The sequence below is a fragment of the Seriola lalandi genome, unplaced genomic scaffold, assembly GCF_002814215.2.
Source record: "Seriola lalandi dorsalis isolate HSWRI2012SDOR001 ecotype SW California unplaced genomic scaffold, Sedor1 jcf7180002054693, whole genome shotgun sequence".
Classification (NCBI taxonomy): Eukaryota; Metazoa; Chordata; class Actinopteri; order Carangiformes; family Carangidae; genus Seriola; species Seriola lalandi.
The window spans coordinates 57,070-83,642 of NW_019525246.1; the positions used below are offsets into that span (position 1 = coordinate 57,070).

At 42.4% G+C, this 26,573-nt stretch overlaps 2 protein-coding genes across 4 annotated transcripts in view; one reads left to right on the forward strand and one right to left on the reverse strand.

The window, feature by feature from the left end:
- The window catches only part of hsf2 (heat shock transcription factor 2), a 13,166-nt gene extending 3,713 nt beyond the window's left edge, over window positions 1–9,453 (forward strand). For 2 of the 3 annotated variants that reach the window (XM_023423762.2, XM_087178640.1), the window contains 8 exons: window positions 2,947–3,022; window positions 3,364–3,425; window positions 3,704–3,782; window positions 3,934–4,067; window positions 4,858–5,133; window positions 5,898–6,000; window positions 6,492–6,555; window positions 6,861–9,453. In XM_023423762.2, coding sequence (XP_023279530.1) covers window positions 2,947–3,022; window positions 3,364–3,425; window positions 3,704–3,782; window positions 3,934–4,067; window positions 4,858–5,133; window positions 5,898–6,000; window positions 6,492–6,555; window positions 6,861–7,189 — 1,123 coding nt within the window. In that variant the 3' untranslated portion in view covers window positions 7,190–9,453. The remainder of the gene's footprint in view (window positions 1–2,946; window positions 3,023–3,363; window positions 3,426–3,703; window positions 3,783–3,933; window positions 4,068–4,857; window positions 5,134–5,897; window positions 6,001–6,491; window positions 6,556–6,860) is intronic. The other variant, XM_023423763.2, reaches the window with a different exon arrangement.
- A 262-nt stretch (window positions 9,454–9,715) lies between these two features.
- Window positions 9,716–25,795, reverse strand: serinc1 (serine incorporator 1). The gene is made up of 10 exons (XM_023423764.2): window positions 25,656–25,795; window positions 24,604–24,765; window positions 21,162–21,355; window positions 20,733–20,812; window positions 19,657–19,794; window positions 15,134–15,303; window positions 14,809–14,899; window positions 13,240–13,381; window positions 12,915–13,139; window positions 9,716–10,850 (listed from the first exon to the last, which is right to left on the reverse strand). Exons 1-10 carry the CDS (start codon window positions 25,692–25,694, stop codon window positions 10,712–10,714), a joined length of 1,380 nt encoding a protein of 459 aa, XP_023279532.1. The 5' UTR covers window positions 25,695–25,795; the 3' UTR covers window positions 9,716–10,711.
- Between the last annotated feature and the right edge of the window lie 778 nt (window positions 25,796–26,573).

Sequence of the window (26,573 nt, forward strand, 5' to 3'; positions counted from 1 at the left end):
GCTCAGTGGCCTCTACCAGGAACTCTGTGTGAGGCATCCCAGTCCAGAAAAGGTCACCTGCCTGTGGACTGACTCTATAGAGGCTCTCTTTCAGGGACTTGTTATGTCTTTAACAAGTGTATGACATTATTACTGTCTTTTAAAGAAGTTGATAGCTCAAAGACAAGAGGTCTGATATGATGGTACACAGAGTGGGACTGAGGTGATGTACATCACTACAGGAGCCAGTTTCACAAAGACAGACTGACTGTGTCTTAGATATAACAAGCAGTCTAATGTTTTTGTCTTAAAATGAGTCGGTCTTTATTTTTGTGAAACAGTATGACTAACATTAGACTGATCTATGAGCAACATCAAGACTGGACCAACAGTACAGACCTGTCTGACATATCTCTGGGAAACCAGCCCCTGGTCCAACAGGGGGATGTTCCAGGGGTTGGTGGGTCTTTGGTAAGGTGTGCAGTACCGAACTGGAGTCAAGTCAAATTTCTTCTTAGATCACTTTTCAATTTAAGATAATTTGTTTTATGACACATCTTGTAGCACACTTTTTTTTGCTTGTTTTCTAAAAGAGATTCTTGTGTGATTGTTGGTCTCATCAAAGCCTCTTAGCACAATACACAGTATGAGTATTTCCTTTTTTTATGTTTTCTTGTTAGGTGGTAGAAACATGGGAAAGAAAAGCCTCATATTCAGAGTATGTTCCTGTGATGTTTCATTGGTAATCCCTGACAATGATTCAGCGTGGGCTGGCTGTCTGTGCTGTGTGCAGAGTCTGACAGTACTCATGAATCTGAAAATATCTTGCCCCGTCAGATATTTCTGTCTTTGGTTCCGCCTCATTCTTCGCCCCTAAAAGTATGTATTTAAATAATTACATTAATACCATAAACATGCAACGTCTTGTAGACTAATGAACGACTACTAGTTGACAAGGAGAATATTTGTCCCTAACATACAGCAACATGTGGAGGTGTGCCCACTGGATTTCTCTTCACTGCACAAACCTCAGTAGACTGTCATCCACCCTCACATGAACAATGGATTTTAATCTCCATGTAGATGACAGTACAGGACTAGGGATGGGTACGGTAAGATTTTAATGGTATCAGTATCGATACCACTTATTGCTCTGGTACTTTAAGTGTACTCTTATTGGTACTTTTTGTCATTTTGTAAGAAAAAAATGAGCAAATTAACATTGCTTATTTTGTCATAACATTGCCCTCCCCAAGTGTCCTCCGACTGAATTTCTGAACAGTTTAGATTATACATATGAATTTATGAACGTGCCTGTAACGATCAGATAGAAAGATACTTTATTTATCCCCTAGAGGAAACTCATGAAAAAATGTGCAAGAGAACTTTTAATAATAAACAGGAAATCTATTTTCTTAATTTCTCAAGTACCGAAAGCAGAACTCACGCTGTCTTTAAAAATTTAACCCCAGGGCCCGTTTAATACCGGGTTTCAGTACCCATTCCTATACAGGACACAGTTTTGTCAGCTCGTGACCGAGTCATTCTCTTCGCGCTGCACACATTCAGCCGCTGAAAAGTGACATCTCAGACAAAATAAAAAACATTTATGAGCTGTCAGTCAGCCCTTTAGCGCTGAGGTGCACTTTACTCTCACAGTTTTAATAATATATTTCCAGCCTCATTTTCAAATGCTTGTTTTGTCCTAGTCCTCGGTGTGTGTGTGTGTGTGTGTGTGTGTGTGTGTGTGTGTGTGTGTGTGTGTGTGTGTGTGTGTGTGGCCCTCATTAGTACAGGTTCACAATACTGATGATAGAGGTGATGAGGGTCCTCCTTATTTCTGTCCCACTGTTTTCTTGATTTTTATCTGAATTCTTCAGTGAAGTATTAGGCACCATTGGCCCGTCATTACTCACTGTTACCAATAAATTACTTTCTTGTGGTTGTGTGCTTGGCCACTTTAAGGTCACCTTCTATTCAACGTCCCCTGAGAATAAAACATCCCAACCCTGCTGAACCTCAGTTTAGACAAATTCCATCAGAGGCACAGAAACAGCTGTCCTCACAGTCATGAATGAGGGCTTGTTGCAGTCTAATCATGGTGACAGCTGTGTGTAAGTGCTGCTTTTGAAACAACAGATCATGATATTTTATTAACTTGTGCGTTGGGAAATCTGGTAAAGCACTTTTCCTGCTACTTATCTAATCAGAACTGAGTGTCTCCTCTGACCTGTGGAGTTCCACAAGGGTTGATTATCTGACCTGTTAAATACAGGGGTGCCTTGATGTCTCATCTGCCTGCAATTAAACCACAACCAAACAAAAATTGTGGTCTTTTTGCACCATACAGAGCTTTGAAATTTATCAACATCACTTGGTTCCCTGTCTTCATGTTCAAAAGTAGGTTCCAGAAACCAAGCTGTCATTTGATTCCTAGTTGAATTTTGAGAAACATCTGAAGTCAGTTACTCAGTCCTGTTATTTCCGTTTAAGAAGCATTACCAAACTATGTCCTCTGATCTTTACAACACCATGAACTAATCATTCCTCACATCTTAACTGTCACACAGTGGAGGACACACTGAGTGGGACAAAGTATTAGGAACTCCTGCTCAGGACGACCTGATGGCCAAGTGGTTAGGGTGCACACCATATGGGTGCAATGAGCCCGGAGCAGCAGGTCCCCAGCTGGCTGGACACTTCACTGCATGTCTCTCCCCTATTTCCTGTCTGTCTCTATTATCCCTGTCACATAAAGGCATAAAAATGCCCCCAAAATACAAAATAAACCTTAACTAAAAAAGAACAACTCCTGCAACACTGACCCACAGGGTGGAGAAACACCTTTGTGATAGCACGTCAAAGACAAGTTCCCACATCAGAAAGAAGCAACAGGAAGTCAGACGAGACATTGTGGTGTCATACAGTTCATTCTCTGACTGTAAATAAAATGTGTTTGTTGTTTAGGGAGAATGAATCTCTGTGGAGGGAAATCTCAGATCTGAGACAGAAACATGCCCACCAGCAACAGCTCATCAAAAAGGTGAGCACTACACCAAACCCATCAGTTTCCACATGCTAGCTTTTGTGAGTAGTGCATTCTTCTCAGGAGAACTATCTTTGAGTATGTGAGGATAAATGGCATGAGAGCTTTCTGCTCATTATCTCCACCATTAGTGTGTTCTGATAGACCCAATTTTTCCAGTATGAGCAGGATTAGAAACATAATTTTTTATTTGTTCATATAAACATTTTTGTGGCTTTGGGTTGATGAGGTTTGGAAAAGAAGTGGCCACAGCCAGCAGGTGTTAATTCATTACGGTCAGCTAAGCTGCAGATCCAGTTGCATTTTCTGTTGATTCTCAGAGACTGTTGTTTTTCCAGCTGATACAGTTCATCGTGACACTGGTACAGAACAACCGTATCCTGAATTTGAAACGCAAAAGGTGAGAACTGCTCCTTTTTAAAAGACTCGTCCTTTAACTGCTACACATGTCCGAGTGTAACTTTATTTCATGAGTATGATTTTCTCAATCAGATATTCTGTGATGATTGGTGTATTGTTTCTGATGAAATGATTGATCATTTATCTAGAATGATAAAATGAAGAAACTGAATAACCATCATTGTCAAAGCTGTAATGAGCAATGTTACTTGAATGAATTGAATTATTTAATAATGCATACTAACTGTAAATGTTGGCGTGTCACTGTGTGTGTGACAGGCCCATTCTTATGAACAGCAATGGAAAGAAGCCCAAATACATTCACCAGATCTATGATGACAAAGTGTGTGTGGAACAGGTCAGTGAGCAGCAGCACCCAGTGACAGAAACATGGGAAGATTTACCCACAGCAAACATGTTACTTTTTAAGCCCACATGGTTATGTTTTGTTTTTGAATAGATGATGTTGAATATGTGAAGTCCAAGTTGTGTCTGTGTGTCGTGTTTAGTCGTCTGTCAACAGTCTGAATGGTGTGAAGGGCTCTGAGATCTCAGATGACGTCATCATCTGTGACCTGACTGAGAACGATGCCGAGGTGACGGCCGAGATCACAGAGGGCTCACCCAGGGCCTATGAGCAGGGGTAAGACCTGACTCTTATTGTACCGCTTTCATACACACTGATAACAGCTGTGAGACAAGTGGAGAGCGTGTTGTCAGCATTTTTCGGCCACAAGCAGCTGAGCAAAGAACTGCTGTTTAGCTTGATGATGTGTGTGACAGTCACAAACCACAGTGAGAGCCTGATGTCTGTTGCTTGTTGCTTGTTTTCAATGTTTTCTCTGACCGATTTGTTGAAGTGAGAGGTTAAAGTGGTGGTGATGATTTCAGAGTGTCTAAACAGAGAGTGAGACAGAGGAACACACCCATACAGAAGAAGCCCCTCCATATACAAGGTGATGGTCCTTTTAACTTCACTGTTGAGAAGAAGCAAGGCCCACATATAAAAAAAAAAAGCCAGGCTGCTGCTCACTCAGGTCAGGGTGACCTCAGTCCTCAGCAGAGGGGACAGCTTGCTTTGCTGAAACCATGCTGTCAGTTGATTATGTTAATTTAGTCAACTCAGCTGAAACTCGTAGTTAGAAAGGCTCTAGATGTGCATTTAGTTTCGAGTAACGTAAAAGAGAAGACTTGCACATCCAGTAGTATGAAGGTGCATTAGAGAAAGGCTGAACATAGTCTGCTCTGTGGATTCAGGACATTTACTACATCAAACTGACATTCACAAAGCATCTTGGAGAAGTAGGCCATTAGATGTGTAAAGCTGTGTGAATGTCCTTTTATAGAGAACCTGGAATCAGTTGACTGTAAAGGAAGTTAGTTGTCAGCAGTATCTGTCTTATGTCATGTTGTTTGAAAATATCCTTCCTCAGTGATGTGGAAATCGTGGAGGTGGAGCTGGACAGCTGTGCGGTGCTGCCAGCTGAGACGGAGGTGAGCACCACCTGCACAGATGACATCCGACAGACAGAGGAGGCGGCGGCAGACGACAGCCAGAGGAGCGGCAGCCTAGACAGCAGCGGGTCAACCAGCAGCGCCCTGCAGCTCAATAAACCCTCCGGCCTGAGTCTGGAGGATCCCGTCAAGATGATGGACTCCATACTGAACGAGAACGGAGCAATATCACAAAACATCAACTTGCTGGGCAAGTAAGTGCCAACCTCAACTAGAGTTCATGATATTAAAAACAGCTCCTCAGTCCGTATTGTCTTTCTGATTAGAACCATCTTTTAAAGGCTTACTGTGTAACCATGGTTCTAGTTGTATCTTTCTTCTGAAGTGAGCTGAAGATGAACATGGACCATGGTCTTAATATACAAATATGAACTGTGGACAGGGGCGTAGAGCTGGACAGGTCGTAGAAGGGCATCAACCCAGCAGCAGGACCGGTATCTGTTCCTTTTGTGAGGAGGAACAGGAGGAGCGCTGCCAGAGCCCTACAACATGACCTCCAGCAGACTACTGGTGTGCATGTTTCTGACCAAACTGACCAAACATGAGGGCCCCACATCCTCTAGTGGGACCTGTGCTCACAGCCCAGCACCCTGCAGCTCAATTGGCATTTGCCAGAGAACAGCAGAATTGGCAGGTCGGCCATTGGCGCCCCGCTCTCTTCACAGCTGAGAGCAGGTTCACACTGAGCAGATGTGACAGAGTCTGCAGGGGGGTCACTGATGGTCTGGGGAGGCATATCCTTGGAGGGTCACACAGACCTCCATGTCATAGCTAATGGTACGCTGACTGCTGTTAGGAACCGGGGCGATATCCTCAGCAGTGTTGTGCCAGTTCACACTTAAAAAGAACTAGTTCAAAGTTCAGTTTATACAGATGAAAATGTTCATAGCTCATTTTTAAACATTTTGAACTAAGTTCACAGTTCCAAAAATGAACTAATTCACGTTCATTTGTTCAGGGTGGAGCTGATGGACTATCTGGACAGTATTGACTGCAGTCTGGAAGACTTCCAGGCCATGCTTTATGGGAAACAGTTTGGCATTGACTTTGATTCCATAGAGGTAAAAGGACATCATGCACACACCTGATCAGTACCTGCTCAGACGTAACACAACACATCTAATCACATTTATTTCAGTACTGTGAATCATCTGCAAGGTTCATATCATCATTTGTTAGTTCCTCAGAGTCACAGACAGTGAGTGCTTTTGTAGAAGCATGATTTAGAGCACAGAGAGCAGTTTGTGCAGCTGCACTATGAGAGGTGAATATAGAGACAGGACAGTAGGGTAAATTACAGCAGCTGGAAACACGGAAACGAAACAAGAATGAATAATTACAGAACACACAGGATGAAACAAGCCTATGGGAGTCCATAGGAGCATAGAGACTATACTGTTCTATAACTGCTGCCTCATACTAGCATTAAGATTAGTATTAGTACAATGTGCACATATCCATGATCTGAAATAATAGTAGTATATTTATAAAAATCTAGGCTGTTGTTTTTTGTGTGCTCATGTAGTGTCATCATTTCTTCATGTGTTTTTAGGAAAGTGTGTCCTCCAAAGAGAACAGCACACAGCTAAACAGAGGCAGAACAGAAGAAAACACAGGTGAGTGGAGGACATTCAAAATTCCTGCCCACACTTAGACATGCTTACAATAAGACATAACATGAAAACATGTTTGTAGACATTTTTCAATTGAAATGTCTCATTTATAAAAGTCTTTGGACCCTTTTAATGTGGTGAACTAAGCTGGTTAGACAGAGTTTAGAAAGTCGCACATCCGTGTATATTATGTCCCACAGTTCCCCTGCAGGTCGGGACAATAAATCAAAGTGATACTTTTAGGGACGTGCTGATTATAGTGGTTGTTCTCTGCATTAGTTTCCTCCTATGTCTTTGTGTTTGTTCAGATAAGCAGTTGATCCAGTACACCTCCTGTCCCCTTCTGGCCTTCCTTGATGGCTGTACCCCCCCTCCAGAGCTGGATCTGGGCACAGGTAGCAGCAGCTCCTCTTACACCCACCTCCAGCCCTCTTCCAGCTCCAGTGCTTCTGTGGAGACTGAGCCACCCTCGGAGCTGCTGGACACCAGCCTGGAGTCGAAGCAGCCAGCACGCAGCTCCCTGATCCGCCTGGAGCCTTTGACAGAGGCCGAGGCCAGCGAGGAGACGCTCTTCTATCTGTGTGAACTGAGTCCTGCTGGACTGGAGGCCGACTCCACCCAGCTGGACAGAGTGTGAGCAGCAAGGGAACTTCACCACAGACTGCATTCCATCATTCTCCACATTATACTGACAGTGTGCGTCAATATTCATTCACCTCTCTGGCCTGAGGGTGCGTGTTGTGAAGCAGTAAGAGAAATGAAGAAAGCACCAGGCTGCTGGAAGAACAGCTGCAGTTTGTACCATGTTCACATTTTTACATGTCAGACTTTGCATTGAATTCCAGAAACATTTTCATCAAATACAATAATAATAGTGGAACAACCTCTGGCAGGTTAATGACCCTTTAACCCTTTACCATCATAAATGACCATTAGAATAAATGTCTCTAAACCTCCTATCATCATCATCAGACTGCACCATCAGTAACCCTACATCCACCTTATATCAGACCTGAGGTCTGGGCTATGAAGCAAGTTCAACATAACCAGGATAACTTTTAGTTATCTGGTTAAACTGAGCCTAACATTGTCCGTCCTGATAACCTGTACTATGGAGCAGGTTCAGTTAACTCTGGTTTACCTGTCCAGGTACGAGCTCGCTCATGTGAAAGAGGAAGAGTTGTTAATTATAAACATCGTCAAAACCATGAGTATTAATATGATATGATATGAGAAGAAACGCTGATACCTGCTGGTGAATTCAGTTATAGTGACATCATAAAGAGAAATTCAACAAGGTGAAACAGATTAAAGTGAGACTGAGGATGGAATGTAAAAACATTTTTTCCGATGGTCCTTTCAGGGAGACAGTCATTTTTCACATCAAAGTGCCACAAATAGTTGAGTAACAAATGAGAAAAGAGCACTTGAGAATTAAGTTCAACCTTTGGCTCCTTTCTTGTCTCAGCACAGCTGGCCAATCACAATGTGAAGTGGGTGTGAATCAAATGCTCTTCTACTAGGTTCTTGGATCCCCAGAACACTGACTCTCTCCTCTATCCATTCATACACTGATATTTACTGCACTTGATGAGTAATACCACTGACTCTGTAGTTCTGCCTTTAGAGTGACACCTGAGCAGAAGCAGGCAAACATGTCTGACAGTGAGACCAGGTAAGAGGACTTTACTTTAGGACTTCAGGAATGTTTTCTTCAATGCAAAGGTCTCAGATGTAAAAATGACACAAACTGTGGCTGGTGTAATCACATGACCCAATCCACACAGCTTTATCTCTCCCGTCCTGGCTATAGACAGAAGAAGACATTAGCCTTTGCTCCTCAATATCTTCATCAGTGAAACAGTGCATCACATCTGCTCCTACATCAGTGAGGAGACATTCTCAAACACACTGAACCTCTGTATATATACACCTGAAAATCTGTTTATTCTGAGTTTCGTTTATCTTTTGCTTCATGTCTGTCCACACAGCTTAGAAACTTCATAAAGCAACATTTCTTCAGACAGCTGGGGATCACTTCTCTTTGACTTAGCAAAGTGAGTTTGTCACATTCAGTAAATGAAAGCATCATTGTGAGGAGCTGGGACAGATAGTGTAGGGGAGATGTGACGTTAGGCTGTAAACAGTAAGCTCTGTGTGTCAATGTGAGAACACAACACTGATCTGAACTGACTCTGTCAAGCTCTGATTTCTGTAGAAACATAACTGAAAACTCTTAGTCAATTCTGAACCAGGTTCATGAGGCAAACTCAAGTGTTGTTTTGTCCCTTACCTGTACACAAAAGAAATGTTGATGTGATGCAACGATTAGCAGTTTCAACAGTGAGTAACAGATGGCAACACTGAGGTGGATAGGTTGAAATGAGCACATAAAATGTTCAGACTTGCTGTTACCCAGGAAACCATGAACATCTGGGTCAGTTTTAGTGTAATATATAGCAAAGTTCACATCCTCAGTTTGAATCACCTTTATCAACATGCTCAGCAGCAACACCTATTGTCCCAGTTGTCAAGAATGACATATAAAAGCCAACACCAGTTCATCAAGTTTGTAAAGCAGCTCTTTTGCAGTGCCCTATTCCTTGAATCCCTGAATCTCCTCCCAGCTCCATGTCCAGTGAGTGTGAGAGTCTGAGACAGGACTGGGAGAAAACTAGGATGTGTGAGCTGAACTCACAGTAACAGCCTCAGTTTCCTGATGTGATGAAGGGAAGCTTCTCTCCTCACTGATATAGAAGTGCCTGCACCCTGTCTCCACAGATCCACACTTCAGACCTCAGATGCTCTTTATAGGCTGCTGTGCATGTTCACACAGGTCACATGACTTGTCTGTCATTTTTGCAACCCTTGCAGTTACAATAAAGCAGATGCTACAATGTTCGTTTGGAGGGTCATTGCTTCTCATCACTCACACTGGATGTTGGAACACCATCCAGTCACTACTGTGAGGCTCCATGTCAGTCAGGACACAACGTGCCAGTCCAGACAATCTATTGATCCTCTGGATGAAGAAAAGAAACAAAGTTAATAAATTCTAATGAGACATGTTGCATATTGCCTGTGGTCTTCAAGAACCTCAGGAAAGTCCAGTGGCCTTTACAACACAGCCCCAGCTACAGAGGCAGGAAACAAAACACTTGGCTTCTTTTTCCTCAGTTTTATTAAACGAGTTACAATTTACATGTCAGGAGAAAAATAATAGGATAAAAGCACAGGGATGAAAATCAGACAAATATATAACCACAATCTCTGCTAAGTCTGTGAGAAGCTACATGCTAAGGCTAAACACTACCAAATAACTACAAGTTTTCAAACAATCATTTTTACATTTGAAGTCAAAATTCAATGCAAATCAGAAGCTGCTTTTGTTGTGTATGTGCTGAGGAGTGTGCAGGGTGAACACACAGCTGGTAGAGCACATGACAGCAGATAACTGTAATACCACAAACAATGCTACACAGCAATGCTCATGCCTGATGATGGTACCAGTTAGTGAACTACAATGAGCTGCTCTCCTGCCACAGCTGGAGTCCTGTTTGTACACAACTCAAATCCATCTCCCAGCAGCTTCTCCCTTATTTTACATGTAACAGCATTTCCACGTGTATTACCACAAAGTTCATCTGTCGCTGCCCACAGTGGCCACAGTAACTTAAGCATCATCAACATCATCCTCATAAAAGCTTCATATACAGCTACTGAATGTCACATCAAGTTCTCAAGGAAAAGCATGCAGCTTTCTGTATATAACAAAAACAAAATCATTCACAAGGATTACACAGGATATATCTACAATGGCAACAGCATGGGGGGGGCGGCGGCGGCACTACAACAGGCTGTTGAGGATTCACAATGACAATACACCGAACGAGACCAGGCTGCAGTCAGAGCTGGGACGGGACAGATTCAATCATTCTTGCTGGCTCTCCAGCCGTCTACCCTGCAGTCTGTGCATACAAGCCACAGCCACAAACAAGTCTGAAATATTCCAGCCAGTCTGAGTGCAGCCACGCCCCTTACAGCGGGAACAGATGCAGGGTTATCTAACTACTGTTAAACTGACTTTGCCGAAACAAAACACAGGTGAAGCAGAGTATGAATGTGTGTGTGTGAGCATAAATGTGTGTATGAGTGCGTTTCAGTCAAAGTCTCTGTTGACCAGGACCAGCGGAGCCACCAGTGTCCACACGTAGAGGGCGATGCAGATCCAGCTGGATGAGATCTTCACCCACACTGACGGCCACTTACTGGTCATGGCCTCATAGTTGGAGTCAGGGCTGCAAGGAGAAACACACAACGGAGACACACATCAGCTGACAGAGTCATACTCTGCTGCGACCACTCTGGATTCCAAAAACATAAGTTACAATATTCAAAAGTTGTATTTAATAACTGAAAGAAAGAGCCACAACAAGCACAAAGTGGAAGGTTGTGGACATCTCCACCTGTAATTCTGGGTCATGTATGTACAGCAGTGCAAAGTGCAAAATGGCTGACTGAAAGTGAATACATATCAGAGGGTGTGGTGATTAATAAACTCACTCTTGACCAATCACATCAGTGGTCTCATTGCTGTGAAACAGCTGAGCCAATCACAGTGAAGTATGAGGCTTCTCCAGGAAATCATAAATATTCACATGTGATTACAGCAATCGGAGGTCACTAAGATTAATGTGGAATCAGTGTGCACGTATGCAAAGATGATGTTGGGTTCTGTAGTTTTTTCTGGCCTCTTGCCTAACCTGAGCAGTGATGACATGTACAGCCATATGTCAATGTTAAATCCAGGCTGTGTCCAGCTCTAGATAAGTGACTTTCTGTGGAACACCAGAGGTCAGATGCATAAAACTCTGTGTAGATTCATGACTAAAACTCTTTGTACGCACAAAACCAGAAATATTCACACATTCTTTTCCTCAGAGTTATAAAGCCGCGTGTACACATGGTTTTGCTTCATAAATCTCACTCATTGAAAAATTCGAGCCTCATTTCCACTCCCACAATTAGCTATAACTAGATGAAGACACTCCCTTAGTCTCCACCATCAGACACAGACAAGAAAGACAAGAAGAATAACAACTTCACTAATTGTGAAACTGAGGGAAAAACGTGCATGTTTACTTTAGTACAATCAGAATGATTGTACTAAAGTCCTGTTTTACTCTGAACTTCATTTATTGGGACCAGAGAGTCTTAATGAGGCTCTGACACTGTGATTGATACTATTTGAATATTTACTAAACAGTTACAGAATGACTCACAATAAATAATAAGGATATTAAACGATGATGAATGAGCACAAACACAATTATTTCTGATTATTAACTGTAAAATTGTTATTGCTGTGTAAATGGTAAAACTTAATGAATGAAGCTCTGTGAAGTCGGTTATTTTATTTTATGTAAAAATTACGTGTCTCTTATTTTGGATTTTCACTGTAACTTGGGTCACTTTGGAAAACCAGGTGTTTATAAATACCATTTTGTGTGCGAGAAATGATGTACGCATGGTTTTTGTGTGTACGCATCATTTGTGAATCTGGTCGCTGGTATGATTAGAAGAGACTGGATGGAGCTGTTCTAATATGTAGAAATCTGACTGAGTTTCTTAGAAAGCCAAGGCCATGACAAGCCAGAGCTGAGACCAGGAGGCCGAGCTGTAGTCTTACACTCTTCTATGTGCTTCTCTTAGAACAGTGACCTGCTATTAACCCTATAGAGACGTGTCTGCCCTCCACCACCTACATTTATTAAATCAAAAGTAAACAGAAGAAGTTATACATAGAAACCTGATAGAAATGAAGACTGCCACATCAAAAGTACAACAAAGTAAGAGGATTAAATGTGGACTATTAAATATTAGATCACTCTTCTAAAACTGTAATAGTCATCCATCTGTCTTCCTCCACTTAGTCAGTGTCAGGTCACTGCTGCAGCAGGATAACCAGGGTATTCCTGACATCCCTCTCTCCAGCGACATTTTCCAGCTCCTCCTGGGGGATCCAAATGCATTCCCAGGCCAGATGGGATATAAAATCCCTCCAGTGAATTCTGGGTCCACCCCGGGTTCTCTTCCCAGTTGGACATGCCCAGCGCCCAGGAGGCATCCTAACAAGGTGCCTGAACCACATCAACTGGCTCCTTTTGATGTGAAGGAGCAGCAGCTCTACTCTGAGCTCCCTCCAGATGTCCTGTATCAGCCAATGATCTGATAACTGATCAGCACACTGATCTACTCTGTCTGACTAAAACCTGTGTGATGTGTGAAGTACTTTCATCTGATTTGTTGACAATAAGAACAAACAGACTCGCTGTGTCAGCTGCCTGCAGTGTGAGGCCTACCTGTACCAGTTGGTGAGAGTCATCATGATGTAGAGTGATGCCAGGAACAGCATGAAGTGGAAGAAAGAGTAGGAGTAGGTGACGCCGTCCTTCTCATTGTCCACAGCTCTGTTGAGAGCGCCGCCCTCCTCAAAGCTGTCGTTCTGAGGCCCGTCCTCGATCAGAGCCGACTCGTCGCTGGTCAGAGTCAGCTTGTTCACCTGGGCGTTGGATGAATTACGAATGCTGATCCACAAACAAAAGAAAAGACAGTCAAGAGAGTCATTTGATGCCCCAACTGTCAGCAGGTTGGTTCTCCAACTGATGTAATAAAGCACTTCCTCACCTGGAGTAGAGGACACACATTAGGAAGAGGATCAATCCCACAATTCCCTGGGCATCCCACCACTGAACCACTTGGTCCCGACCTGCAGGACTGGTGCTGTTCAGCCCAATAATACCCAGAAGGCTCGGGTTACATTTTCTGTCTGTGAGACACAATGAAAACAAACTTACTGCTAGTTTCACTGCATGATCATTAGTAGAGGTCTGTAAAAAAAAAAAAAAAAAAAAAAAAAAATCGATTCACATTAGAATTGTAATTCTATCTACAGATTCAAAATCAATTCATGAATTCCAAAAAATTGATCATATTTTTCAGTGTTGTAACAGCACTGGTTGACATTTTTTCTTGACAAGAGTTTAAGCTCACTAGTCCTATAGATGGCAGCGTGTCGGTTTCTGCCCAGATACTAAATATAAAAGGAAAAAAGTAATTCAACCTGCTCCATCTTCAGTCAAGAAAGCATTTGGACACATTTCAGATTTTATAACCTCGAGGAGAAGCAGCTTGATCAGACCCATGTTACCTGCAGCTTTATATGTAAGATCTGAGCATCACTAAAGAGTCTGTCATGTAGAGAGCTAATAAAAACAAATGAAATGGTCAAAGTTGTCATATTGACATTTAAAGTGTATTGATTGATTTTCAAACATCAATCATGCGTTGAGTAACACACAGAAGGTGAACTCCAGTACTTAAACAAATATCACTACACCTCACCATCATATATGAAATATATACCGTCATATACTATATGACCTATTTCCATCGATTTTGAATCGAACCCTGGCATTTTCTGAATTGCGCACCTCTAATCATGGTGTTGCTGTAGACCTGTTAACTGTATCCAACACAAGACTTTTATTATCTTCTCATGTCACAGAACTCATGGTCAGTAACGATGAACATCATTAACCCAGACTGCAACTGGATGTCATCATAACAACAGAAACAGGAAGAAAACGAGGCAATGCAGCTGTTGTGTGGCTCCGACATCTTCTTAACCTTCTGAAGGTTAATGTTTGTTACAACTTTTTACTACTTCTTGGTTATATACAGTTAATTCAGTCTTCAGACCCCTCCACTTTCCTCACATGTTGTTATGTTGCAGCATCATTAGTCTACACTATTACCCCAGAATGAGTCAATACTGAATTTAATTTTTTTTTTTTTTTTTTTTTTTTTTTATTTATGAAAAAGTAAAAACTGAAATTCATGATTAACTTCCATTCATTGTGGACAGTCTAACGCAAACCCTGACCTTAACCTTAGGACCAGGCTTTGGTCCCTATGAGGACTAGTGGGTCCCAACAAGGTCAGTGTTTATACCGGAAAAGGAAACAGTATAAATATGCACGCACTCATGCACTCACACACACACAAAGTAACTACAGTGCCTTGTCTGATTTCCTGTGTAACCTGGTTTCTGGTTTCTTTGTGAGTGACACCTTTGATGAGCTCACATTGCAAACAGCTCAGGGTGAAGGCAGCACAGGGAGCTACAACACTGTTTACATACCTGGGCCAGGTGAAAGGATAGAAGCTCTATATTTAGTATAAATGTCATCTTACCAGGCTCATTGGTCATGGCAGACCAGGTCAGGTACATGGTGTACAGGGTAACCAAGGAGGACTGCAACAGGCCAGACCTGGGCTGGGACTCCTTCACCCAGAGAACAGCAGGCATTAGTAGGAACATTCATTAGGAGGAACATTCATTTAAGACCACAGACAACAGTTTGTATATGAACACTATATATTATGAGATGCAGGTCGTACTCCTCAATCATAACCCTCACACCTCTGTGTGATCTGTACAGTAGAAGACATCTGGTTATCTCTCTGTTGTGAGCTCATCTCTGCTCGAACATGGATGTAAGAAAGAAGTGGTGTTAACCTGGATCTGAGGCAGGATGGACAAGACGGAGGCAGCCAAGCAAAGGAGCATGTTGATGCTGATGAAGACCTTGTTCTCAGTGCAGCCGTCAGAGTGGGTGTAGTAGACATAGAACATGACCAGAGACACCAGAGATAGCAGGTAGTTCACCGTGGTGACAGACAGCAGAGCTGTGAACACACAGCACAACTTAATCACATACACTACATTCCTCACAAAAAGACAGGATGGGCTTTGTTGAGACGCTCCGATTGGATCCTGTATGCATAAATAGACTGCACATTATCCTGTCTCTCATTTTCAGGGCGTGTTGGAGGCGATCTCTTCCTGACATGAATAAATACACATTCAATACTGAAATACTGACTGTAATTATATTTCATAGTAAAGATAGATCGATAGAGAGATACTTTATTTATCCCCTAGGGGAAATTCATGTGTCCATTAGCTCATTGTTGATAATAATAATAATAATAATAATAATAATAATAATAATAACAGTTAATAATAAATAAAAATACAATAATAATAATTAGATTAGTCCACATCCTTTGGCTGAGGTGTTGTAGAGCCTGATGGCAGTGAAGGATCTCCTGAACCTCTCTGTTCTGCAGCGCAGTGAGATGAGATGTTTGCTGCAGCTGTAGCTGCTTCTCTGTCCTGCCAGAATGCTGTGGAGAGGATGGTTGGTATTGTCCAAGATGGCCTCCATCTTACATTGCATGTGTCTCTCCACAACAGTCTTGAGTGAGTCCAGACTCCTGCTAAGGACAGACCCCGCCTCTTTTACCAGCTTGTCCAGTCTCTTTGTGTTCATGTCTGACATGCTGCTGCCCCAGCAGACTGCAGCATTAAAGATCACACTGGCCACCACTGACTGATAAAACGTGCAGTATATCACTGCAGACGTCAAAGGACCTGAGCTTCCTGAGGAAAAAGAGCCGGCTCTGCCCCTTCAGGTAGATGGCATCTGTGTCCAGGGACCAGTCCAGTTTACTGTCAAGGTGCACACCTAGGTATTTATAAGTGTGCACTACCTCAATGTCCTTCCCTCGAATGTTGACTGGCTGAAGGGCCTACACCTCTGAAAGTCCATGACCATCTCCTTGGTCTTGGAGGTTTTAAGAAGGAGGCAGTTCTTGTTGCTCCATTCACTGAAGGCCATCGTCAGATCCCTGTACTCCTCTTCCTGCCCATTCCTGATACGCACCACAATAGCTGTGTCATCCGAGTATTTCTGGATGTGGCAGGACTCAGAGTTGTATTTAAAGACTGCCGTATACAGGGTGGACAGGAACGGTGCCAGAACAGTCCCCTGTGGAGCCCCAGTGCTGCTCATCACTGTCCCTGAGACACAGTTACCCAGCCTGATATACTGTGGTCGTCTTGTCAGGTAATCCACAATCCAGGACGTGAAGCAGGGCTCCACCCCCATCCCTTCCAGCTTGTCTTTAAGAATGGGGGTTGGATGGGGTTAAATGGACTTGAAAAATCAAAGAACACAATCCTCATGTAACTACCTGGCTCATCCAAATAAGAATGGGCCCGTTGGAGCATGTAAAGGATGGCATCATCTACTCCAATGTTCTTTGTAGTCGAACTGTAGGGGGTCTGGTGCATGTTCAACCTGTGGCCTCAGAAGGTGGAGAAGCAGCGGCTCCAGGGTCTTCATGATGTGTGATGTGAGGGCCACTGGTCTTCAGTCATTTATCTCAGCTGGTCGTCCTACTTTAGGTACCGGAACAAGACATGATGTTTTCCACAAGACCATGAACCTTCCTGTTCGAAGGCTTAAGTTAAAGATACTCTGGAGAGGCTCAGCCAGCTGGGCTGCACAGTCCTTTAACAGCCTCGGACACATACCATCTGGGCCTGTTGCCTTTCCAGGACGTAGCCTCTTGAGCTCCACCCTCACCTCCTCCACTGTAAAGGAGAGGAGACTTGACCCCAGTGTGGAGGGAGTTTCAGCTGCAGTGTCAGGTTGTGAAGGAGATGCTGTACTAGAAGTTGAAGCAGTGGGAGAGAGAACAGGTGAGGCTGGCTGTTCTTCTCTTTATAGCCAGTGATGGTCCTCATCCCCTTCCACACCTCTCTGGTGTTGTTGAGCTGCAGCTTCCTCTCTTCTTTCTTTTTGTGGTCCTCCTTCGCCTGTTTTAATCTCCTCTTCAGCTCATGTTGCACACACCTGAGCTTCTCCCTGTCTCCATCCCTGAAGGTCTCATTTTTCTGGTTGAGGAGGTTCTTGATGTTACTGGTGATCCAGGGTTTGTTGTTTTAAAAGCAGTGTACAGTCCTTGCTGGTATTACAGTGTCCATACAGAATTTAATGTAGTCTGTGGTACATTCAACCATTCTATCAAGTTCAGGGTCCTTGCTTTTATCATTTTGCTGTGACTCCAACAGTACATTCCCATCTGTGCACTAAAACAGTCTTTTAGAGACTCACTGGCCTCCGGGGTCCAGTCCCTGAATGAACGGGTGGTTGCAGCCTGCCTCAGTACACAGGGCTTGTAGGAAGGCTGAAGAAAAACCAGATTAACATCTGATCTGCCAAGTGGTGGTAGAGCTGAACCAGTGAAGGCCTCCTTGACATTTGCGTACAACAGATCATGTGTCTTATTTTCCCTTGTGGGACATTCAACATACTGATTGAAGCCAGTCAGGTGAGAGTGACATGGTTAAAATCCCCCGATATTGCAATAAATGCATCAGGGTGCTGGGTATGTATTCTAGCAACTCTGCTCGTGGTTGAATGTAAACAACAATGGCGACAATGTGTGGGAACTCCCTCGGTACATAATACGGTCTAAGACCAACTGCCAACAGTTCAATATCTCAACAGCAGATCTTCTCCTTCACTGTGATGTGACCGGGGTTGCACCATCTATTGTTCACAAGCAGAACCAGTCCTCCACCTTTATTCTTTCCACTTGCTCCAGATTCTTTGTCCGCTCGTACTGCAGTGAAGCCGGGTAAATCCACACAATAGTCGAGAGTGTTGTCATTTAACCAGGTCTCCGTGAAACATGTGAGACCACACTCACGATATGCTCGCTGGTTCTTCACAAGTGCCTCCAGTTCATCACACTTGTTAGCCAGGGAGTTGACATTTCCCATGAGGATCGATGGTAGAAAAGGCTTATATCTCCATCTCCTAGCCTTTAACTTAGCCCCAGCACTGCATCCACGGTATGGCTTCTTCAGCTCAGCCGGTATGGGAAATTTAAAGCCAGGAGATCTCCCTTTGTGTAAATTATTTTCTCCATCGTCAGACGAAACAACGTAGAATAAAAAACATCAACCAACAAAAACTATATTAATATATTGCAAAAAACTAGGAGCTACGCTGACTTGCTGCCACTTGTTGCCAGCGCATCATTTGATGCTGAACAGTAAAAATGGCTGATAAAACAGCTTCATACCCTCTTTGCTCTCCACTTTATAACATCACATCACACAGAGGTGGAGATAACGACACACATTTACTCTTGTTACTGCAAGAAAGTCATTTTTTGTTTACTTGTACTTTTTGGAGTATTTTTAAAAATCTTTACTTGTACTTCATTATTTCTTAAATCAAGTATTTCAGTTTGCTACATTTAAAGTTGAATTCGTTACAAAGTTAAAACAAAGGTCACATGATGCAGGTGATTCACTGTGCGATGATGTAACAGATGAAAAGAGTCAAATCAGCAGCTGCAGCAGAGAAGACACTGCTAATTGGATCAGCATCAACAACTACTGTGTTGCCTTGCAATGTAGCATTTTGTATTTGTCAGCTGCAGCCACTGTGGAGTTTATGTTTTTATCTGTTGCTTTGTTCTGCTGTTAATTTTATAAGACGCAGAAGCCGTTTGATTTATTTTTCTTCATATTTCTACATAAAGTCTATGGACTGCTGTGTCCTAGTCTTTATATCATTTTGTTCCATTAAAGAAGGTAGACTAAATAACAGAAACACCTGTCAATGTACTGTAACACTGCTCAACAGTTACACACACCACATCCTCCACACTGATCACACAGGTGAATCAACAACTCTACAACAATTAATAACATTACAATTATTGTACTGTTGTATTAGACTGCATTAGCTTTAGCTAGGTGTTCCTAATAAACTGAAACTGAGTGTATATGTACATTCATCAGTTGTATCCACATGCTGCAAAGAGCCTACTGGAATTTTCTGGTTGCTTTCGGTGCAGTTCTCACCTGGGAAAATACCAACATACACCTGAAGCCTAAAGATGTTCTCTGTAATAGTTTTATCACGTTATTTTTACCCCTCCTCCCCTTTTAAAAATGTAACACGGTAACATTTACTCAGAGAGCATTTTAACTGACGTATTTTGTATCTGAGAATATTTTGACACAAGTAATTTTACTTCTACTTGACTACAGTTTTCCACTACTTCTCCAGCCGCGCACACCACAATTTGTAAATAACACAGGGCTCTTTGAAGGTTGTTATTAATCTAGTGTTCATCCATATATCCAGCCTCATAATGACACTGTCTCCGTACCTGCATACCAGCAGCGAGAGTTGCCCTCCTCCATCTTCTCCACCCAGGACTCGTTCCAGGAGTGGGCGAAGTCGATGAGCAGAACCAGCTGGATGAGGATGAAGCAGAAGGCTCCAGCCATGCCGACGTAGAACCACACTGTGAGGGAGAACAGTTCTCTGCTTAACTGTACAACACTCTAGTCATTTAAAAGCTTGTTACTGCCACCTCAAACTGAAGACACACATCCAGTAAACACCAGGTATTTGGTGATTCACACATCAAAAAGACTGAATGCTTTTTTAATGTTGTCCTCATTCCTAAAGTTCTAATCTGTAACTCTTCCACATTAAAACAAGTAGACCTATGTTCTATATGTTGCTGAGTTGTGTTCTTATATTATCACAGATCTTTCCGTTAATTCTCAAACCAGAGAAAATCTGTGATTTTAATCATGGTAATTTTTTCATTGGTCTCCTGTCAATAACATCATATCCTCTATGATCATGTGTCAGTGTGTTTGTCTGACAGAAGCTCAACATTTACTTTTATCTAGTTTTAAGCCACAAACACTTTTTACACATTGGTGGTTGTCAGCTCTATATTTGAACCAGATGAAGGATTTTAGTCATCGGACGTCTGGATCTTATTGAAGCCCTGAAAGGCAAGTGAAAAGTATTTTTTTGTCAGTGTTTGTTGTTGTAATACTCATTTCGACCACAAGAGGCTGAAGTGCACGACTACCCCAGTCCAAGTGAATTTCTCCCCAAACAGGGGATGACAGGTTTTAACAGGTTAAGACAATGTGTGTTAGTTAGTTATGTAATGTTGTTTATTTTCACCTGTTTTCACAGATGAAGAAAAACTAACTTAGAAAAATGATCCTAGAAAAAGATTTTCACTTGTGTTTCATAACTTCTATTGGAGACAAGCTAAGCAGATATCAGCAGCAGCTCGGCTCCCAGCCCCTCCCTTATCTATTACTGATGATGTCATCTCTGTAAGGGATCCACAGTCCTCATTTACCACACACAACTATAGACTCTGCAGCTACAATGGATTTCATTTAGAAGACAACGGTGGACAGGAATAGTTACCAGTAGTGAAGGGACCCTCTGAGATGAAAAATGACCCGATGGTGATGGCAGCAGCTGCAGCAAACTTAAAGAACCAAAATCTGGAGGAGAGACACATAGTCTAAAAGTATAAGTGCTGAACCCTTCTAACATCGGTGTCTGGATTAAACTCTTATTAGTCGATCATCAGAAAATCAACCACTAGCAATTTAGATAAAGGATTAATCATTCAAGTCATTTATCAAGACTAAAGTCTCCAGTGTGAGACAAAATTTCTGTGTCACTGTAGACTGAACATCTTTGGACTGATGATCAGACACTGTCAGAGCCAACAGAAGGTCAAAGGTTTGAACAACACAATAGGATTAATATAAATGCTGCTGCTGATGTTTGTCATGTGGCTTATCAGCATCATCGGTGTCTGTGACAGGTAGACAGACGCAGACTCACCCGTTGTGCAGCGCGGCTCGGGGGTCCTGGCTGCTCTTCACTTTGATCATGAGCAGAGAGAAGAGCAGGAAGAACATGGCCATCCCGAAGCAGACGCGGTACACAGCCTTGTAGCCAACCAGCACGTCACAGTTCACATGACCCTCCACGCCAGGAATGGACGAACCCATCCCTCCTTCACAAAAGCCTGGAATCTGCAGCAGCACAGAGCAGAGGCTGAGAAGCTGCATCAGTGTGAGCTGTACCCACTGAGAGCTGGTCTACATCTAGGGTTGCAAAATTCCGGGAATTTTCAAAAATGGAAACTTTCCATGGGAATTTATGGGAAATTATGGGAATAAACTGGGAATTTTCCAAATTGAAGGTTGGCTCTTCATAGGGAACTTAAATATAGTTGAGGAAAGTATATTTTAGCATAATCTTGACTAAAACAAACAGATGCCATTCAAATACACTTGAATATCCATGCCATTCCTCAATCACATGCACAGAGCACACTGCTTACTGCATGGCTAACGAGACCACGCCCCCTACTGGCACCGTGCACGCCTCCATCACATGTACAGAAGATTTCTACAAGACTGGACCAAACTTTTGAGCCTGAAGCACAAAGACTATTGAAGGCACACATTTGAGCCTGTGGAATAAACATATATGTGTATATATATATAATATATTCCCAGTTAGCTCTCCTAAATTCCCATTAATTCCCAATAATTCCCTAGCTTAACTTCCCATGGAAATTAATTAAATTAATTTGCAACCCTATTTACATCCAACTCTGATGGCTTCTGGGAAAACTTCTCAAGGCCTGAAAGCAGGGTTTGAATCATGGGGGGGGGGGTTTAACACACTTGTTAGCTTGTTTAACACACTTTAATTTCTTATCTTCAGGGTTTTTGATTTAGATTGTGTCAAGTATCTACATTTGAACGCTAATATTGGCTTAAAGTGACCAGATTTCTGAAATGAAAACCGGTGACATTTCCAGTTTGGCGGTAAATAAATCATTAAAATATCCAATGTTTTTATCTATGAAAATAAAAAGGGGGACAGTCGCATTTTCGTGTATATGACCATTGTAACTTTTGTACTTTAATAAACTCTAGTTTGAGATGGGTTAATTTGGGATTAACCCGTCTCAAGGGGGAGTCTTTGTCTTTCTGAAGGGCCCCATCTCACTCAGACAGATGTTTGGTCATACAATTAAGTGTTTTACAGACGTTATTTGGTACATGGTGATCAGGGTTACTGTTCTGTTGTGATGGTAATGCATTAAGATGGAAGCCTGGTTATGTTTTAAAATGGGGGAGCAAACCTGGAAAGATACATAATTGGTGGGGGGTCCTCCCTCAGAAAAAATATTGTGATTTTAAAACATGTTTCCTACACTTTTACACCACTGGACCTCTTGGATTAAGTGAAGTAACAGCCCCCACTAGTCTAGATTAGTTAGACCGAGGTGCTGTGAAAACCAAGAATGCATTGACAACAGTTTATAACAGGATCGGGAAGTGATTATAAGAAGACTGGCTGTTTTATAGTTGAAATTATTTATAAATACACAATGTATCGTAAATAGTAGTAGTTTGCAGACTATTAGACCATCTTCAAGCTCAAACTACACAGAATTTATATCAATGAAATAGTGTTACAACACATCACAGTATGATTTGGGTGATTAAACCTGGTTAAACAATGTTAAACCTGGGGGTTGCTATTCTCAACTCTCACAAGGTCGTCTTCAAAGTCTAACAACAAAGTAAAACACTCTGGAATCATAAAAACTATCTAATATCACCTGTTTATTTTACTCACAGGTTCTAGTAGCAGCTAAGCATCACTAGCTGCTGTAGTTGTAATGTTATACATGAATCAATAATCCTAACTTCATCAGCAGATCTTTTAACCTAAATTACCTCAGATCAAGGACTATTGTAATGCAGACAAACTGTGCTCTGATGTTCAGACTTTATCGTGTGTGCAGAGAAAAGCCTGTTTAACATATATAATAATATTTCTTCATGGAGGAGGCTCTGCTTCCTTCTTGATTAATCATTTTCACCAAAAATTTTACATTATATCAATAGATTTCAGTATTGAGGCAAAATCACATTCATGATTTTGTTAAGGCATACTAACCAAAAAACCTGTTACTGAATCATGAAAAGGTTTCAGAGTGTCACTGTAACTATAGTGACTCAATATAGAGTTTCATGTAATAGTCTTTTGTGTGTCTGTGATGGTTAAGCTAGTGTGTTACCTTTTTGATAATAGCTTCTATAATAGATCCCCCCTTTGTTTTCACTCAGTAATTCAAGTATAATTTTGAGGTACTTCTACTTAACTTGAGTATTTCCATTTTATGCTAATATATATAGAAATATTGTTTTTTCTACTCCACTACATTTATTAACAGCTTTAGTAAAAAAAAAGGAAGACACTGTACGGACTGTAACAGTTCACTGAAGCACCTGCACTATACTGGCTCCCTTTATCCCTTTCAGAGAAAAGTACGACCATCCTGACTGTCATTTTAGAATTTGCATGCTGACTGACAGACTACCTCTTTTAAACAAGGATCTTTCACTTCACTAAAGCCAAAGTGAGGCAGCATCTCACTGATGAGTGTGGACCTCTACAACAAGCGTTCTGACTGTGGAGTCTTAAAGTCACAGTTATAATCTTCAACATTACAGCAAATCAGACTGTAAGAACTGCTGTGTTCAAATCTGATCAATAACAGCACAGTAAAGACTGTGTCCACTGTCTCATCTCTACAGTAATGTACTTTGTTATTAAGCATCTCTCAAACAAATCATGTGGGTCTATTATTGCATCATATGCAAATGTAATATATGTACATATATTGAATTTCCATATATAAAATGTTATATATATATATATATATATATATATACACACACACATATATATAAAAAATAAAAACACATGTCAAAATTATATATGAAACCCATCAGACACTGGAATAATTTCATATACTGATATATGTCTAGCCCACACAAACATGTATGTTTATGTATGTATGCTTATATTGTAGACATGTGTTACACACATATATATCCATCCCAAAGCCTGTCAATATATGTTGATATTATAAACAGGAGGGTCCAAAAGTCTGAGACCACTTTTCCAGAACGAGAAGAGACATGTTTAAAATTAATGAGATGTTAACGAGAAAAAAATATGTAAACATAGAATTTTTATATGTATGTTGTGTTAACAAACTTGAATATATATAATTAACATATGGCATAAAGCATATATACATACAGTTCATATTTCTAACAAGCAAGGTTTTGGTTTCATAAATGAACATGTGTGTAACAAAACAATAAAACACAAAAAGCACAGGCTCCCAGCACAGGGACCCAATACCAGTATCAATAAAGTGATGAAGCCCCAGCAGGAGCCTGCGTACCTTCTTCAGCTGGGTCTCCATGCCAGGCATCAACATAATGCAGGCGATACCCACTCCCAGCAGCAGGAAGAAGGCGTAGATGAGCCGAGTCACCGTGGAGTTATTCCCACTGGGGCAGCATCGACACAGCAAGCAGGGGGCGCTGCCGCACAGGCACGGGATCTGCACAGACATGGGGGGAGAGTTAGTTCTGAAGCTGGGACCTGTGTGAGAAAACAGAGTGGAACCCGTTTATGAGTCTCAATGTTGGTCTGGATGTTTGTGATGACGTAGGTCTCAGTGACATAAGTGTTATCATCAGATTTCATGTCTATGACCTGCCTTAATTTCTCCTCCCTCAGCGTCTGCGTTGCGTCGCGTCAGTGTTGGTAGTCAGAGTTTATGTTAGAGTTTCTGCACTGTTTGGTAAATTCTCCGTCATTTGTTTTTCTAATCCGCGACTTTTGAGTAAGTGGCGCACGCATCTTCCAGGGTCTGTTGTTCAGTACGTGGACAGTGGTTATAAATAAGGCCCCTGGCTGGGGCCAGTGACAGATGGGGCGGGGCCTGCTGACCACAGCTGATACCTAACTCTGTTTACAGGCTGCGGTGTCGCAACAGTGACCTCGTGCCTGGGCTGGTTGTGGTTGTTGTTATTGAAATGATATAAAGCAGCGTGTTTACGCAAACAACCCCGTATACATTCAGTAATGCCGCACATTGAGCGACTCTGCGTCAAACACAGGACCGCTCGGGATGGAGCCGGAGTCGAATGAACCGGAGCGGTGACCCGGCTCATCCAGACAAAGGCAGGTCGTGTAGTCCCGCGGTAACTTCTCCACCCACCGGAGCAGGTCAAAGCTCCACTGGTGTCTCTGAAGCCTTTGTGTTGGGCTATAGCCGAGCTACGGTGAGCCGAGGCTCCCTGTCGTGGCGTCGTGTTTACGGTCCTCCGCCGCGGCCTAACCGTGTTACTGCGCAGTCACGGCGGACTCTAGAGAGGACGGAGCTGAGTGCAGACACAGACACGACGTCAGCCGTGAGCAGCGTCGCCGTTGAGGCGGTGTACTCACCCAGCTCGCCATAGAGCACAGTCCCAGGACGGCTCCCATGATGGCCGATGTTTGTCGTTTGGTCAGGTGTTAGGTCTGAAGCTGTGGTATCGCAGAAGATGGACGACGCTCTGCCCTCCCTCCTCCCCCTTCTTCTTCTGAAGCACGGTTCCGTGGTTCAGAGGCTGATCCGCGTTATGCTGCCCCCATAGGACACTGCAGCTCTGTCAGGTCTCAGGTCTGGCCTCTCAACTATTCACAAAAAATGTCAAGTCCTTAAAGACAACGCAGTAATAACTGCACAGTAATTTTTATCTGTGTCTCTAATATCCAATTCACACCATATACGTCAACTTTTTGGTGGTTGGAGACATACTAGTGTTCTCCTCTTATGCAGGAGGACCGAACTGTTTCCAGTGGGTGGCAGTGATGCTACATGTGTAGAAGCCAGCTGCTGCTAAATTAAGCAGAAGACAAAGAAGAAGCTTTGCTCAGCCTCCTCCTGATGAGACTGGTCTGTAAACAAAAGAGTGTGTTTAAAGGTTTATGATCTGTGGAGAACAGAAACGTGTTGTACCACTGCTGCTTCATTGACCAGAAAAAATCTTGGCCTGACAGAATGACAACAGTGTTTTATGTGACACCACATCACTTTTTACACATATCACTTTTATTTTGACATTACACTGGTAGTTACAAGAGCGTCACCTGGTGGAAATTACAATCCACTCAGTTCACTCAGTTGCTGGTGGAAAAGTAAAAATAATGTCCTCTCTAACCACTTCTCCTCGACCTCAGTGGAAAAGATCATGATGGAGGAAAGATGTGAAGGAGAATTCAGAAGGACTGAAAGAATCTGACCGACTCTGACTGTCCAGATTAAAGTCCAAGCAACCATTAGAAAACTGGACCTGTGGGCAAAGGAAGTACATCTGTCAA